The sequence below is a fragment of the Sinohyriopsis cumingii genome, chromosome 6 (genome assembly GCF_028554795.1).
Source record: "Sinohyriopsis cumingii isolate HCF-2022 chromosome 6, ASM2855479v2, whole genome shotgun sequence".
In the NCBI taxonomy this organism is placed as follows: Eukaryota; Metazoa; Mollusca; class Bivalvia; order Unionida; family Unionidae; genus Sinohyriopsis; species Sinohyriopsis cumingii.
Window position 1 is genome coordinate 100091337 of NC_142966.1, and position 17257 is coordinate 100108593.

Here is a 17257-nt window from a genome sequence, read left to right on the forward strand (position 1 = left end):
ACTCAGTTGATATTTGTTTTAGTGTTCCACAAGCCTCTGTTCTTGCACCAATGCTCTACATTATGTACAGTCAGCCTCTCTCAAGTGTTGAAAATTAACATGCAGTGTCTCACTAATTGTCTGCTGATGGCATTCCAATATACAAATCTATCAGCCCAAGTGATGTTGGGGCTACCATCCAAGGCATAGAGATGGCAGGGGTCATACGGTCTTTGAAGGTCTTGGACACTTTGGGAAAAATGAGGTAGCATTTTCAAGGCCTTGAAAGTTTAGGGAAAATCGAGCCGATTACCCTGAGGTCATTAAAAGTCTTTGAAAATTGAAATAAACTCAAACATTTTAATTTCTTTCCATAATCACAAATAAAATTGTCCAAGGTTGTTAGATTCGGATGTAGTTGAGTTTTCCTGGTTTCTTTCTTTTGATGACCCATTCAGTTTCATTTCATCATTAAACAATATTGTAGTATTTTGCATTCGTTGTTTTCTCCTGTAACATAACTTGTATACAAAATGTTAGCGAAAATAGGTATTGGAAATCTGTTTTTGGTCTTTGATAGTTTGGGAAAAGTTTTTGAATTTATCGTTCAGAATTCTGTATAATATACCTATCTGACCTCATCAAGGAACTTGTACTCCTTTTCCGACACTCGTATTCTCATTGTTCCCACTGTGAAAAATAAGTGATACGGACAATGCTGTTTTGCATACCAGGGACAATCTGGTTGAAACTAATTGTCCATTCATCTTAGACACAAGGACACTGTGATCTCTTTAAAAGTACTCTTAAAACTTACCTATTTCAACTGCAACAACAGACTTAAAGACTTGATATAAATGCTTAATTATTGTCAGCAATTTTTTGTTTTGTAATTTCAAGATATTTGTTTTAGTAATCTTGTCATAGTATATGTGTTATCAAAATTTGTAAAGTGCTTAGAGCTTGGCAAAGGTTAGGCACTGTACTAAGTTCACATTATTAATATTATTATTATTATTTATTATTATTATTATTATTATTATTATACTATACCTCTCTGATAAGAAGGCCCTAGTTAGCCAAGTGGCCTAAGGCACTTGCTTTTACATATCACTGACATCTCATCTCTGTCCATGTTGGTTCTGTCTTTTGCTTGGGTGTGTGAGAAAGTTTGCTAGCATCTTCCAGAGGGTCAGTGATTCTTTCCTGGAATTTTTCTGGGTTCTTCCACTAAATATACTGGATGCCATATATTGCCTGTTATGTGTTGAAAAATGACATTATACTCAAAACAAACTACAACATCCTCGCCGATACATATCTTGCTGACAATTTGTTGGCATCCCACTCAGATGGTTTCCAAGTCGATTATATCATTAGTGTAGTTAGTAGAGTAGTCTTCATTATCAGCACGCTCCACTTTTATCCACAAGCTCTCAGATGTCAGCACTTCCCATTTTCATCCGCAAGCTCTGAGCAGCACGATCCATTTTTATCAAGTCTCTCAGCAGCACTTTCCATTTTTATCCACAAGCGCTCAGATGTCAGCACTTCCCATTTTTATTCACAAGCTCTCAGATGTCATTACTTTCCACTTTTATCCACAGTCTCTCATGTCAGCACTTCCCATTTTTATCCAGTCTCTCAGCGGCACTTCCCATTTTTATCCACAAGCTCTCAGATGTCAGACAAACTCTCTGCAGCACTTCCCATTACATCCACAAGCTCTCAGATGTCGGCACTTCCCATTTTTATCCACAAGCTCTCAGATGTCAGCACTTTCCATTTTTATCAAGTCTCAGCAGCACATTCCATTTTTGTCCACAAGCTCTCATGTGTCAGCACTTCCCATTTTTGTCCACAAGCTCTCACATGTCAGCACTTCCCATTTTTGTCTACAAGCTCTCATATGTCAGCACTTCCCATTTTTGTCCACAAGCTCTCATATGTCAGCACTTCCCATTTTTGTCTACAAGCTCTCATATGTCAGCACTTCCCATTTTTGTCTGCAAGCTCTCATATGTCAGCACTTCCCATTTTTGTCTACAAGCTCTCATATGTCAGCACTTCCCATTTTTGTCTACAAGCTCTCAGATGTCAGCACTTCCCATTTTTGTCTACAAGGTCTCAGATGTCAGCACTTCCCATTTTTGTCTACAAGGTCTCAGATGTCAGCACTTCCCATTTTTGTCTACAAGGTCTCAGATGTCAGCACTTCCCATTTTTGTCTACAAGCTCTCATATGTCAGCACTTCCCATTTTTGTCTACAAGCTCTCACATGTCAGCACTTCCCATTTTAGTCTACAAGCTCTCATATGTCAGCACTTCCCATTTTTGTCTACAAGCTCTCACATGTCAGCACTTCCCATTTTTGTCTACAAGCTCTCATATGTCAGCGCTTCCCATTTTTGTCTACAAGCTCTCAGATGTCAGCACTTCCCATTTTTGTCTACAAGCTCTCATATGTCAGCACTTCCCATTTTTGTCTACAAGCTCTCAGATGTCAGCACTTCCCATTTTTGTCTACAAGCTCTCATATGTCAGCACTTCCCATTTTTGTCTACAAGCTCTCAGATGTCAGCACTTCCCATTTTTGTCTACAAGCTCTCATATGTCAGCACTTCCCATTTTTGTCTGCAAGCTCTCAGATGTCAGCACTTCCCATTTTTGTTTACAAGCTCTCACATGTCAGCACTTCCCATTTTTGTCCACAAGCTCGCATATGTCAGCACTTCCCATTTTTGTCTACAAGCTCTCATATGTCAGCACTTCCTATTTTTATCCACAGTCTCTCAGCAGCACTTCCCATTTTTATCCACAAGCTCTCACAATATATTTTACAATGTGTCAGTTACAATATAAATTGAATCATACCAATTTAGTTGCTGTGTTTACGTGGCAGCTCATGCAAATACACATAGCAAATCCTTCTCCTGTATTAACAGTATACAGTGGTACATATCACAGATTGTGCTGAAATACTGCAGTACAAACATTTTCATGGTACCCAAATTTTAAAGTATTCTTTACATATGTTATCATTTTCTTAAAATAATGTTTTATTGTATGTTTAAATTGTTGTTTTAAATTTGTAATGTTGTTTTGTCTATACTTTATGATGTGTGGCTATTTAAGTTTAAAAATCTGCTGGCTGTGTGAAATATGCATCAGAGTTAGAATCAGAAACAAACATTCAGGAGGGGCTGGTTTATATTTCTGTTTTGTCAACTTTTTCTGCCTTTTCTCAGTTTCTTTCCTATTGAAATGTGCTACTGTTTTATTTCTTTTCAGTGTAACTTTCTTATAGTCAGTAGCATTTCTTAAAATATTTTCAGGAATGTCTGTGAGAATGTCACATTCTGGTCTCAATAAAATTCATTTTATTATGAAATGAGTACTTTTTTTCATTTTTTGAAGTTTTCATGGCAGTCAATATTGGTAAATGACTATGTTAAAAGTATGCCTGCAATACCCATGTTCAAATAATAAAATTATACTAATACATTGCATGGAGCATTAAACTAAAAATTCATAATGTCTAGACCTGATGTAAGCATCAGTTATTATTGCCAAGGCCTGGTATAGCCTGCAGTTATTATGTCCATGGCCTGATATAATTCATTTATTATTGCTTAGGTTTGATATAGATGTTATCATTACCTAGTTTATCAGTTATTGTTGCCAAGGCTTTATATAGCTGTCAGTTACTATTGATTGCATTTTGCCTATAGTTGTCAGTTGCTATTGATTGCATATTGCCTATATTTGTAAGTTACTACTGATTGTGCATTGCCTATAGCTGTAACTTAAGTTACTACTGATTGTGTATTGCCTATAGCTGTCCATTCCTACTGATTGCATATTTGCCAATAGCTGTAAGTTGTTACTGATTGCATATTGCCTATAGCTGTAAGTTGTTACTGATTGCATTTTGCCTGTAGCTGTAAGTTACTATTGATTGTATATTGCATATAGCTGTAAGTTTTTACTGATTGCATATTGCCTATAGCTGTTAAGTTGTTACTGATTCCATATTGCCTATAGCTGTAAGTTACTATTGATTGCATATTGCCTATAGTTGTAAGTTACTATTGATTGCATTTTTATAATGTATACCTTGCAGATCATTAAGAGAATGTATTAGGCAAGAATTTTTAGATCAGATTTACTTTTCCTTTGTTTGATAAATATATAATTATATAAAAATATTCTTAATTTGTAATGAATTTATTTTATATCAGAATTACCTGTCTGAATAGCATTGTTGGTTCATTTGTTTTGGGGGAAAAAACTTTTTTTTATTATACGGAAACAACTGGTGATGTCATATATCATATCGAACAACATGAGATATGAAGCAAAGAAATATGTCCTTCACCTTGATGACCATTTGAGTTTAGGACCTTCAACAGTATGTCTTCATTTGTGTTATTGCAGTATGTAGGTGTTTTTATGTGCATATCTTTGTGTTATTGCATTATGTAGGTGTTTTTATGTGCATATCTTTGTGTTATTGCATTATGTAGGTGTTTTTATGTCCATATCTTTGTGTGTTATTGCATTATTTAGGTGCTTTTATGTGCATATCTTTGTGTTATTGCATTATGTAGATGTTTTTATGTGCATATCTTTGTGTTATTGCATTATGTAGGTGTTTTTATGTCCATATCTTTGTGTGTTATTGCATTATTTAGGTGCTTTTATGTGCATATCTTTGTGTTATTGCATTATGTAGGTGTTTTTATGTGCATATCTTTGTGTGGAGTTGTTCTTGTCATGTATAATACTTTCTTTTTCATGAATTTGTGATAGGGTAAAGTTGCCAGAATAAGGGTTGATAGTTTTCAGACAGTGAAATGCATCATTTGGAAACATATCTGTAATTCTGATATCCCATTCTTAGGCCTCAAAATTTACATGATTAATTCAAAACAGTGAGTGAAAATGTATGATAGCTATCTAAATTTTGCATTTACTTGCCCAGTTTGACAAATGCTGATTCAGGCTTAATAGTTTTGCTCTTGAATGGAAAGGATGCTCTGATGAGAAATGGAGGACTTTTGATCACTGAAAGGGTCTATACTTTCTAACGAATGTTTATTTTCTGCTTGTTTCCAGAGTAGACATATTTGGACTATTATGTACTTTTCTGAGAAAGATTTATTTCCCAGGGTAACGTCCTTATTTAACAACAGATTGCTGTTAGTTTTGTTTTATTGCTGTGAACGTTGTTTTTTTTTTCCTTCTCTTTTTATTGAATTTTGAATATAGTGATTCAGTTCATTTTCTTATGCATGAGTTTATTGTTGGCCACTGTTGCTTTGTTGTTGTCTGTTGCTTGGCTTTTCCATATCTGTTTAAATCTTGGTGTACGAAATATGGGTTGACATCATGACCGTGTAAATGAAAATTGGATGCATCTGATTAGAACAATGGTTACAGAGATGAATAATGGATGTGCTGGGTCTGCTAAGTTGTTTTTCTATGCATTATAATATGTTTTGATAAGTCTTGTACAGGTTCTTGACTCTCACTCTTCAATACTGATAGATGCTTAATTAAGAGGGAAAGCAGACTAGTCTCATTTTGTAATTATGACTGGTGTTGGGTCATAGAATCAGTTTGGAAAACAACCGTTGATACAACTGAATTTAAGTCATTTATATCATCAACTTAAATAGTTTTTGAACAACCTGTTGAGTAAGGGTTTATTCTGGGCAATAAAAAAGTTAGTACTCACCTGACTGGGCATTAAATTTTAATACTTGCCCGACTCTGCAATTACAAATTTTAGTACTTGCCTGACTGGGCAAGTACAAATTTTAGGACACACGGTACTAATGACATGAAAAAATGGGAATCAGCCTGGAAATGGGTGAACGTAGAGTAGAGTATATATGGGTTTGGCTGACCAGAATTGGGTAATAATGTAAGTTATGTTGTAGGAAAAAGAATCTTTTGAGAGCTTATCCTATTTGTAAGTGAAACAAAATAGATACATTGTTTTATTGATGGAATTTCAGTCCTTTAACAGTCTTCTTTGGAACACTCATCACTAAAATTAGCACCTAACTCTTTGGTGCAGAATTGAAAGCACATGTTTCAAACACATGCAGGTCCAAAAAATGCTGCTCATATCCTTTTCTCTGCACAGAAGCTGACATCCAGGTTTCATCTATACTGATAAATATAGGTTTGATCATGAGCACTCAAAAATTTTAAGTTTTTGAATTTTTAATATCATAGTGTTTGCATAGGTTTACTATAGGAACTGAATTAGTACCATGAGTCCTATAGCACTTGCCTGACTGGGCAAGTGGATTTTTTTTCTACCACTGCATTCACAGCTTTAGAATTGAGCAAGTATGGATGCCACTGAGAGTGATATTCGCTCCTTGTATGTGTTGTGATTTGATTGATTTAAGTTGGACAGGTATCAGAGTCGAGTAACTTAATTCAGCTCTAACTTGGAATAATCTTAAAAGCTGTTCCTGAATTATATCATCAAAACATTTTATATAGCTCTCTTTCTTTGCCAAATCTCAAAGAGTATGGTTAATCATATGTTCCAAAAATATATCTTTGAAAGCCTGACCAAAATCTGACTCAGCTGGCAAAAGGTAGATGATCCATCTATTAATATAGATTCCACGGTCCATTTAAGTCAAATTTAGCTTGAAGAGGACTGATAGGAACATATGACAATTACTGAGATTCCCAGTTATCAGTGGCATTGTGACATATTGGTAACAGGAAATGGTAAGTTAGCGAGTCATAAAGTATATGTACTTATCTGATGTCCAAGATTACCTTTCTTTGCCCTGTATCTTTGCTCACACAAGTGTCAGTATATATTCTGAGACTTGTCTTTATAAGTATATATTCTGAGACTTGTCTTTATAAGTATATATTCTGAGACTTGTCTTTATAAGTATATATTCTGAGACTTGTCTTTATAAGTATATATTCTGAGACTTGTCTTTATAAGTATATATTCTGAGACTTGTCATTTTCAGTTTCTTGACTGATCTTTTAAAGAATTCATATATATTTCACTGACACAATCACTTTAAAATTATTTCCTTACATATTTCAGATAGAAACCTTCCACTGTAGTACATAAAAAAAATGTTTGAAGATGGTCAAGAGATAAAACGGTCTGGTTACCTGAAGGGGACTCCTATGAAAACCTGGAGGAATGCATTTGTATTTGGAATGTTGATGATTAGTGGAACTGTTGGTTATGGCATTTAGTAAGTATTTCTGAAGAGTATTCTTAGAACAGTTTCACATAGAATAAGTTAAAATTCAGATGCAAAATGTGACACATCGCATATCCTCTGGGCGATCTATCACTTGTTAATGTTTTGGACCTATCAGTAGTGGTTAGGGATTCCTCCATGGATGCAGGAGGTGGCCGGTCAAACTCCAGCCGAGTCATACCAAAGGCTTAAAAAAATGGTACTAACAGCTGTCTGGTCGGCGTGGTGTCAGGATAATTTAACTGGATGGGACTTGATACTTCATGTCTGCTGCATGATGCCCCATTGCTCTAGTGATCACTATAAACTGCCTCACTGCAGACATCATAGCGATATGACTGAAAATTTGTTAAAGCTGCATTAAAAATCAAAATCACAGACACAGACACACACTTTCTTTTCTGATTTATGACTTTAGAGCTTTTTGAGATAATTAGATTCAAATGGTCCAATGTCTTTTTCAGTACCTCCAAATCATCGTGGTTATTGGACTACTTGTCTTGATCCTGAATGATTATCACAATTTTCATCATGTGGACTATTAGGGGGGCTTCTGTTGTTTCCACAGGTTTATTTTTTCCTTTCTTTCTTGAATTTATGGTTTTTAGCAACCACAGAATTAAGAGAACTTAGTATCCCATTCAAATTACTGTTCACAATAATTTTCCCCCAAAATGAAGGACTAGACACCATTTTCATGTCATCATTGAAAAGTCTTTGTCATGCTGTACGGATTCCTGTATTGATAATTTGCAATTGATATTTTAAGTCGTTACTGTACCAGCAGAAATTGATGTACATATATCTACAATTTTTATTTTATAATAAAAAGTACAGCACTACCTCACTATAAAGCCATTCATTATAATGTGATTTCTTTTACAAGGCAAATATGGTCATCGATTCCATTTTATTATTCAGTAGAACTATATATGCTCACTTATAAGTTAAGTCAAACTGCAAACAACAAAGATCCTGTCAAGGCATAATGCACCTGCAGATCAGGGTTTGTGTTTCTTTTCTTTCATCTGATTACTTCTAGCAAACTGCACAGAGCCAGATCACCCAGCGCATTAAGAAATGGTAGATCTGGGTCTGTGCAGTTTGCAATTGGACTTGTCTTAGATGCAAGTATATGGTAGGTTTGTATATATTAGAAACATGATTACAATGTGGTCTCACTGTTAGGTTATCTGCTCTAGGACATTCATGGATGGCATTATAGTGAGGGAGTATTTATAGAAAACAAGTTTAAATCTATGAAGATTTTATATCCTCAAAATAGGTTATAGCCAAGAAATAGTGAAATTAAAACCCACTCAAAACTTACGATTACAAAGAATGCACCTTAATATTTCAGTCTTTGGATTGATCGGGACAGGCTGAAGCAAAAATTCCATGATTATGACGAGGCCCAAAGACAGAAAAGGGACAGAGAGGCTATGCTTCTTCGTAGGAGAGAGCTGTTAATGGCAGCAAAAGAAAACAATAAAGATTATCTGCCGAACAGTAGTTTAAGTCAGAAAATTGAATAAATTACATTTGTTCAATTTCATGAGTTTTTCTACAAGTTACATACTGTTAATTTTGATTATTTTTGATTTGTGTTTGTGTTACAGATTTTAATTAGAAACACTTTTAATTTAGAAAAAAATGTCGGATCATGAAAAGAGAATATCTCATAAAAAGGCAACAGCAAAGTTGTCTCTCCAAAAACGATCAAAAGAAGAAGTTAAAATGCAGGTGAAAGAGGTTTTGGAAGGAGGTGCAAGAAGTGTGAACTTAAATGAAACATTGGAATTCAAGAAATGTGTGAAGAAAGATGCAGAAATTAAAGGAATTGGTGGTGAACTAAGAGATAAATTTTCTTACTCAAAGAGATTTGCCCACAGCTCTGACAGAATCAGTGAAGAAAACACAGGTAATTAGAACAGACAGTCTGGTAAATTCTATTTGAGTTCAGGTAATTAGAGCATACTTTGGTAAATTATATTTGAGTGTTCAGGTAATTAGAACATACTTTGGTAAATTCTATTTGAGTATTCTGGTAGACTTTACCTAGCGTTCACTCTTTTGCTGGAGAAAATGACAATTTTTTAATGAACTTTTTGGTTTTGTTTAACAAGTTCCATCAGCGCAGATTATATTTTTTTGGACACATGTTTTGGGGTGTAAAATGGTCTTTGAACATTCAGATCTTTTTTCTCCTTGTCAGAGTTACTAATCTGCTATCCCAGAGAATGGTCTTCTGTGCTTGTTTTAGGAGATGTAATATTCTTTTATATGAACTGGTGTTTCAAGACCAGTTGCCAAGAATAATGCTTCATAATAAATAGTATAATGTATTAAAGTGTAAACTTTAGATGTTATATTACAGTACCATCAGAGTAGGTTTAAGCTGTTTTACTTGTTTGCAAAGGAAAATGAATCTTTTAAACTAAAATATCTACTAAAGCTTTCTCACCTGTCCATGATGGTAAATGAATCTTTTAAACTAAAATATCCACTAAAGCTTTCTCACCTGTCCATGAAGGTAAATGAATCTTTTACACTAAGATGCCAACTAAAACTTTTGCCCACCCATAAACCAGGAGAGAAGGGTTCTTCAGGGAGCTGAGTGGAGAAGATTATCAATTTTCATCCACCTGTTCACCAAAATCCTCCAGGAAACAGGTAGTTTCCTTGACGACCATTTGGTGGATATAATGATAAACATCCTGCACCAAATCTAATGTACACTGAATTTGTACACATTCTTGGATAAAAGTAGTCAGACTTGTCATAATGGTCACCTTTATATAGCAATCACCTAACCACATTAGCCATTTTAATCCTCCCCCTGCAAATTTCCATTATAAACGTCAATGATATAATAGTCAGCTGGTTTTGCTGGTCTGGTCAGCAGTCTGGTGTTTTGTAACCAAATAATGGCTTGTCTCTGCTGCAAGCATTCACTCGAGCATATCAATAATGACTGCTCTGTGCATGTAAATTGAGGTTTTGTGTGATGATGAAGGCATTGTGTAGATAATTGAATAGCATATGAATGATGTGTAAACATTTCTTGTCAGCCTTGTACTGACCTTACTCCAGTCGCTGTCAAAGTAACTCAGAAGTGTCAGTATGTCAAATTCAAAAGTGAGGCACTTTTTATCATGTGAGAGGGACAGAGAAAGAGAGGTCATAATAATTTGGTAGCTACCTAAGTAGTCATGTAGTCATGACACATGTTGTTTGAAATTGAATTTTTCTATATCAGTGAATAGAGTTATGATTTCATCTCATATTGCTTTTTGTTAGGTTTGGGGATTATTACCTATTTAAAAAAAAAACTAATATAAAGGCAGGCAAAGTTTTGGTTTATGTATTAAAAATAATAGTCACTTTATGGACCAGCCAGTTATGTTTTTGTTAGTGGGTGGGTGCAGGTGGGCTTAGAAATTTATTCAGGAAAAAACTTATTTGAAATAAAAAATGTTGCTCTGATATCTTTTATAGAAAGAAAACCTTATTATATCCATTCTTTATGTAAAATAAATAAATAAATTATCAAAAATATACCAGATCGAAAGAAAATCCAAACGCTCATCCCACCCCACCTCCATTAATTAAATAGTTCCTTAAGCCTCATTTCATTCCCTATTCATCAGAGGCCTCTCACATAAGCCAGGTTATTCTTGTTTCTTTGTTTTTTCTTTTAGTGACAGTGATTATTTAATTTATAGGATAGGCTAAAGTTGGGAGGATACAGTAAGTTTGCATGGAACCTAACTTTGGAGAGATCAGTATATATGCATGTATTTTAGGATGTTATTTAATACTGAATTAAATTAATGATAATAATTATATTATTATTATTATTATTAATAGTAATATGCTAGTGATATTCAGTGAATTTGTTCAAAACCACGTTTGAAAGGTGAACTTATATACAGAGGTCATGTGTTTAAAGGCAAGTTTTGCTTTTTCTCATGGGTGGCCACTATGGATAATTTGATTGGAAATTTATATTCCAATTAACAGTTATGTAATGGACCATTGTCAGAAGACTGTGTTTACCTAATTACAGTTTAATCGTTTATTCCTTTTTTTCTGTCTGTACTTTTCTATTTCATTTTCAAAATTTAGAAATAAAACTTTGTCTTTTTACAAATAAATATGTAAACTGCCTCCATAATGGAAAATCACATCACTGGTGTGCCATTTTTAAGACAGCCAAATGCAAATAGAACTAGGAAACATTTTCACATCATTAACTCTTATCTCATAGGTGCACTACCTTTATTGAAAATTGAACTTAAAAAATCATACGTATCTATTGATTGTTATGGAGAAGTGTAAATATATTTTCCATCTTTTTTATCTTTAATGTTCCAGTGTGTTTACTATTCATGTTGTGCCAAGAACATTCACTAATAAATATTGATTAAACCTCGTGTGATGTTGGATTTCTATTCCAATATATTTATCTACATGATTGTATGTTAAGAGACAGATTTTCTCTCTTTCTCTAGTTCTTTCTTTCACTCTCTGGAACTTCTGTTCCTCTTTGAATGAGTGTCCTCTTCCCAGCTTTTCCATTCTCCCATTCACTTTATCATTTGATTTAGATGAGGTAGGCAAATGATAAAAATGAAAATAAAATAGAGGAACTCTCCTCTGTCTCTGTCTGTCTCTCTCTCTCTATCATACTATTACTATTTAAAAATTGGATCCATCATTTCTTAGGCACCAAGTCAGTTCTTGTAACCATGAATACACACATACAGCTGCATCTTTCTCAATCAATTTTCAGGTTATATCTTTTTCTCTCGCTCATGAACTTGCCACATTTAATGTTTAGGGAGTGGTGAATGGCTTTCTTCCATTAAACTCCAAGAAAGACGAGACATGTACTCTGCTTCAAAAGTTATTGTTTGAAAAAAAGTTATGAAACTTTAGCAAGTCATGATATAGAATAATCAGCTTTGTCTCTCTTGGTTACATTAAGCCAACTCTTTACACTTGGGGAAACCTCAGACATTTTTTAAATTGAAAAATATTTTCGATACTTGAGCCTTGCTTTTAAAATGACTAGAAATTAAACCCATCTCATAAAAACTGAAATTTATGTCAACCTCACATAATCTACTGATAATTCAGACTTCTCCAGAACCCTTTAATAGAACTGATTTTGTTGTTGTTGTTGTTGTGGGGTTTAACGCCAATTTTCAGCACACGATAGGCTATGCATGGCAGCCAGTATTAATGGTGGAGGAAGAACACGGGAAAACCCTGGGAAGAACCACCGACCCACAAGAAGCTACTGGTAAGCTTTCTCACATACCCACATTGGCTGATTCCTAGACTCGAACCCACGCAGACAGAGGTGAGATGGCAGTGATCCATAACGGATAGCGCTTTAGACCACTCGGCCACTAGGGGCCCCTGAATAGAATTGAACAAACTTGACAGAAAACATGATGGTATGACACAGAAAAGAATTTCATTGTATTTGACAGAAAGCGCACTTGAATGAAGATCTTTCAGATTTGTACAAAACATACTGATCTGCTGATTGTCACATTTATACCAACAGTGCCATCATTTGTCAGATATCACCACTTAAAGGCAGAGAGCCGTTTAAACAACTTCTGAAAACACTGGATGTGACCAAATTTGAAATAGTTCGTTCTGGCATAGAGGACTTTCAGACAAATTATGCCAGTCTGACACTAAATGTAGAAACACATTTTCATGCAATATATTTTAAAGAATTCAGCTTTGACACAAAGCATCCAGGCACAGCAACTTTTCAGTATGAGGATAATGTGAGTCTGTCTTCAAATATGGATGAAGATAATAAAACTAGAGAAACATTTAAACAATTGTTACCATATGCAATCAACAGCATTGGAAGAAATTTCAACAGGAAGCATATTGCTATTATGCAAATGACAACAGTTGAGTGATCTCAAGTCCACTTTGGTATTTTGTCATGTTAGTGCAATCTGTTTTATAAAGGAAGATTCAAGGTAATAAATAAATGCAGATAATATATATGATGACAATCTTGATTTAATTCCACGTTGACTAGTACAATTCCAAGTGTTGGAATCAATTGATATCATGCTGATATTTGACTTTTAGACAAGGCTAATGAATCTTTGTACTTATAATTTTCAAATTATTTGTTTAAGACCAGGATTAAAAGGCCTAGTGTGTTAACATTTTAAATGTAATTTATTATTCATTTTAATGCTTAGTTCAGTGCTTCTAGTATGTAACTTTTTTCAGTTATATGAATGTAGAAAGTTTCAATGAAATAAAACGGATTGCAAACAGTTAAAGTAGAGTCCAATGCCAAGTACAACTCCCTGTGGACACGGATGTGGAAGAGGCCTAGTTTGTTCTCCTGCGTGTCATCAAAGGTGACTAATGATATACATGAGCTCAGTTATTAGCATGCTGAACTGAAATGGTGCAGGTTCGAATCCTACCATTGGATCATCCTGGTCAGCTATCATGGTGCTTCCTTGTCAAGGCCCTTTACTCCAATTGCCATGTCACTCCATAACCTACTTGGGTTGCTGTGCCAAAATCAAATGCCAACTTCAAAACTATCCGAGTGTGATACCAGTATACTGTTTTAGCAAAGAAGACAAAGTGCAATTGGGCTGTATTTTATTTTGCAGGTAATGAGCCATTTGTATTACCTGGCGAAGGTACTGCAGCGAGTGGCAAGGACATGGATAATCAGACATTGTCGTGTCAGATGTGTCACAAGGATTTATCACACATGAACTCCCAGAGAAAATCACAGCATGTCAATAAATGTGTGGATAAGGTATACAAGTTTGAGAAATATTATCTTTTGATTTGAGCAAGCTAAAGGCACATTCCATTGTGTCTGTCATTAAAATGGTAATGATAGAAAAAATGTAGTGACCAATTATCAGCACTCTATGTATGACTTTGATATTGAATATCCTGGCCGCATAGTCTTCACAATTTGTAGATCCTGATAGGAAAACAGATGAAGTCCAAACATGGGCATAAAATAGTTGCATTTAAAACAAACTGGTTACAAATAAGTTTACTATAACGAGTCCTCTTGAAGAGCTACACTGGCTCAGTAGTTAGTGCTTGACTTGCGGGCTACCTAGAATGGTTGATACCCAGCATGATTTATTTTCAGATGAGGATTTCATTCGGCAAATACTGGCATATGATAGTTACGATGACATTGGTTTTTAAAGTTATGAAGTATGTCAGATTATTGGAGCTCGGAAAAGTGTTAATGGAGATACCAGTGGGCGATTTAGAGCCTGAAAATGGTGTTAAATGGAGATACCAGTTGGCGATTTAGAGCCTGAAAATGGTGTTAAATGGAGATACCAGTGGGTGATTTAGAGCCTGAAAATGGTGTTAAATGTGTGTCTGATGTACATGCTGGATGGACAAAATTAGACAGCATGCCAGTAAGTTGCCATTTCAGCAAATGTAAAAAAGACAGAATACCAGGCCAAATTAAAATAAATATAAAAGTAAAATGACGAAAAGCTAAAAACTAAAATCTCTACAACATGGACAAATAACAATAATGAAAGTGCAAACCATATTTTGAAATCAGCAACATGCTGAAAATTATGAATAAATGAGTGCATATACATTGTTGTAGTTTTCTTGATTTGATGGTGGTGTATTTAAATGATCAGAATGGTTTTATAAGACATTAAATGACAGTCAGTCACATACTGATTTATTCGTCCACTTTTATTTCTCTACAGGATAGAAGATATCACCTATTGCCATTGGCAAGTAATTAAAAAACAAAACAAGTGAGGATACAGTATCCTTGTTTGGAACTTATTTTATTAAATTTTGTTATTTTTCTTTTTGCTAAATAGCTAAACTAAATACATGGTAGCATGCTGTTGTTGTTATGGGGTTTAACGCCATTTTTCAGCACATGATAAGCTATGCATGGCGGCCAGTATTAATGGTGGAGGAAGAACCCGGGAAATCCCCCGGAAAGAACCACTGACCCACGAGAAGCTATTGGCAAGCTATCTCACATACCCACATTGGCTGAATCTGAGACTCAAACCCATGTAGACAGAGGTGAGATGGCAGTGATCTGTAACGGAGAGCGCTTTAGACCACTCAGCCACTCGGGGCCCCTGGTAGCATGCCACTAATGCTAATAATAATACATGTGAATCCATATTGATAATACTACTAATAACAATCCTAGTGCTGTTCGGTTCATAGCACATTAATTTGTCATAAACCTTGTTTGAGAGCTGAAACTGCCTTCAGAGGTCACCTTTCTACAAAGGCCACTTTTGCCTTTTCCAATGGGTGGCTGTTGTAGACCGCTTTTTCTGTATATTTAAAGTTCTGGATACATGAGTCCCAATAATAAGTATGCTACATACATGTATTGTATGATTTGTATATTTCACATGTATATAGTATTGTATGAGTTGTATATTTCACATGTTATGATAGTTTGTACAAAAGATATGACCCAGCATCCACAATATCTGAGAGCAGTGGTAGCTCATTTGGCAGAGTGCTTTGCTCATAATCCAATGGATTTGGGTTTGATACCTGTTCAGGTAAGCTCAGCTTGGCAGCCTCCAGGAAACCATGGGAAAGGTGTTTATCTTCCATAATCTTGGCAAGATTGGAGTAATAATGTTTTAAACAATAAACAAAACAAAGTTGTGTTCACTAACATTATTGAGAAAGAGTTATATGGAGTTCAAATTGTAAAGTATATGTAAAAGATTTTTGTGAATCAGATTCAGTGTATAAATGAAAACCTGTCCAAGACATTGTAGTTGAATTGGTAAATTGTCGTCTGTCATTCTTGATTTAGTTATTTTTCTGGGATAAGCTATCGATATTTAGTCATGCATCACAGGCAAACTAGAAATAATGTCGTTTTTTCTTCTAGATGGAACAAGAGCAAAAGAGAGAAGAGCAAAGGCTGAGACTGCTAGAGAAAGCCAAAACAGCTGTATTGGATTGTCCATTATGTGGAAAACCCTTCAATTCTGAAATTGTAAGCAAATAACCATCACATTAGATAGATTTCATGAATTGGTGACCACATCTGTTTCCAGAGGTTACATATATACTCCCATACCCCGTGAGTTCAAATTGCAGGCTTAGCTGACGTGGATACGTGAGAAAGCCTGCCAGTAGCTTCTCGTAGGTCGGTGGTTCTTTCCTGGGTTCTTCCTCCACCATTAATACTGGCTGCCATGTATAGCCTATCATGTGCTGAAAAATGGCATTAAACCATACAACAACAACAACTGTTCCCTCACACAAGATTTCAGTAGGATCCAATAGTCTAAATTTTGGTGTGATCACAGTGTGTGTCATTTTTTTATATAATGCACAGGGAAGGTAAAATTAAGCAGTAACCAGGAAACATCTAAAATTTAGTCACCATCGGCAATTTTTTTTATCTGTTGGCTTTCATGACTGCCATTGATGGGAACAGTACAGTTTAACAACTGGGAACAGCACAGAATCAGATCTACTTTAACAAAATGTGCTGAAACATCCATTTAGATCATGGGTGGGCACAATACAACCAATGACCTGGTTTTATCTGCTAATTTACATCATAGGGTGTGGCTTTAAAAATCACATAACTGGCCCCTGCCCTGGAGGAAGTTGCCCATGTGATGATAGATCTGGGTATGTGATGGGCATTTTGATGAATCACTAAAAAATGTATACATTGGTGTTCATTTTATTTTGCTCTGCTTAGTTGAATAAGGGTCACATAGATAAGTACTCTGCTGACATTGTTTGTCAATAAAACCTTTAGTGTTTAAAATTTCATCAAATTTGCACAGGTTGAACATCATATATTACTTTTATGAAATGCAAAAATATAAGTGTTTGTATGTGATTTTGTTTCATTATTGTGACAGTTAGTGTATGCAAATAGAAGTTTAGAATGCGAATATATAATTGTATTACCTACACATGAGTGCAAGTGTGTGGATGT

The 17257-nt window shown here is 35.0% G+C and overlaps 1 protein-coding gene across 3 annotated transcripts in view; it reads left to right on the forward strand.

Annotated features, from left to right (window-relative positions):
- The window catches only part of LOC149797558 (uncharacterized), a 74361-nt gene that overhangs the window by 5347 nt on the left and 51757 nt on the right, over positions 1-17257 (forward strand). For all 3 annotated transcript variants that reach the window (XM_089962427.1, XM_089962428.1, XM_089962429.1), the window contains exons 2-5: positions 7077-7233; positions 8603-9163; positions 13917-14068; positions 16187-16294. In XM_089962427.1, coding sequence (XP_089818553.1) covers positions 8896-9163; positions 13917-14068; positions 16187-16294 — 528 coding nt within the window. In that variant the 5' untranslated portion in view covers positions 7077-7233; positions 8603-8895. The remainder of the gene's footprint in view (positions 1-7076; positions 7234-8602; positions 9164-13916; positions 14069-16186; positions 16295-17257) is intronic.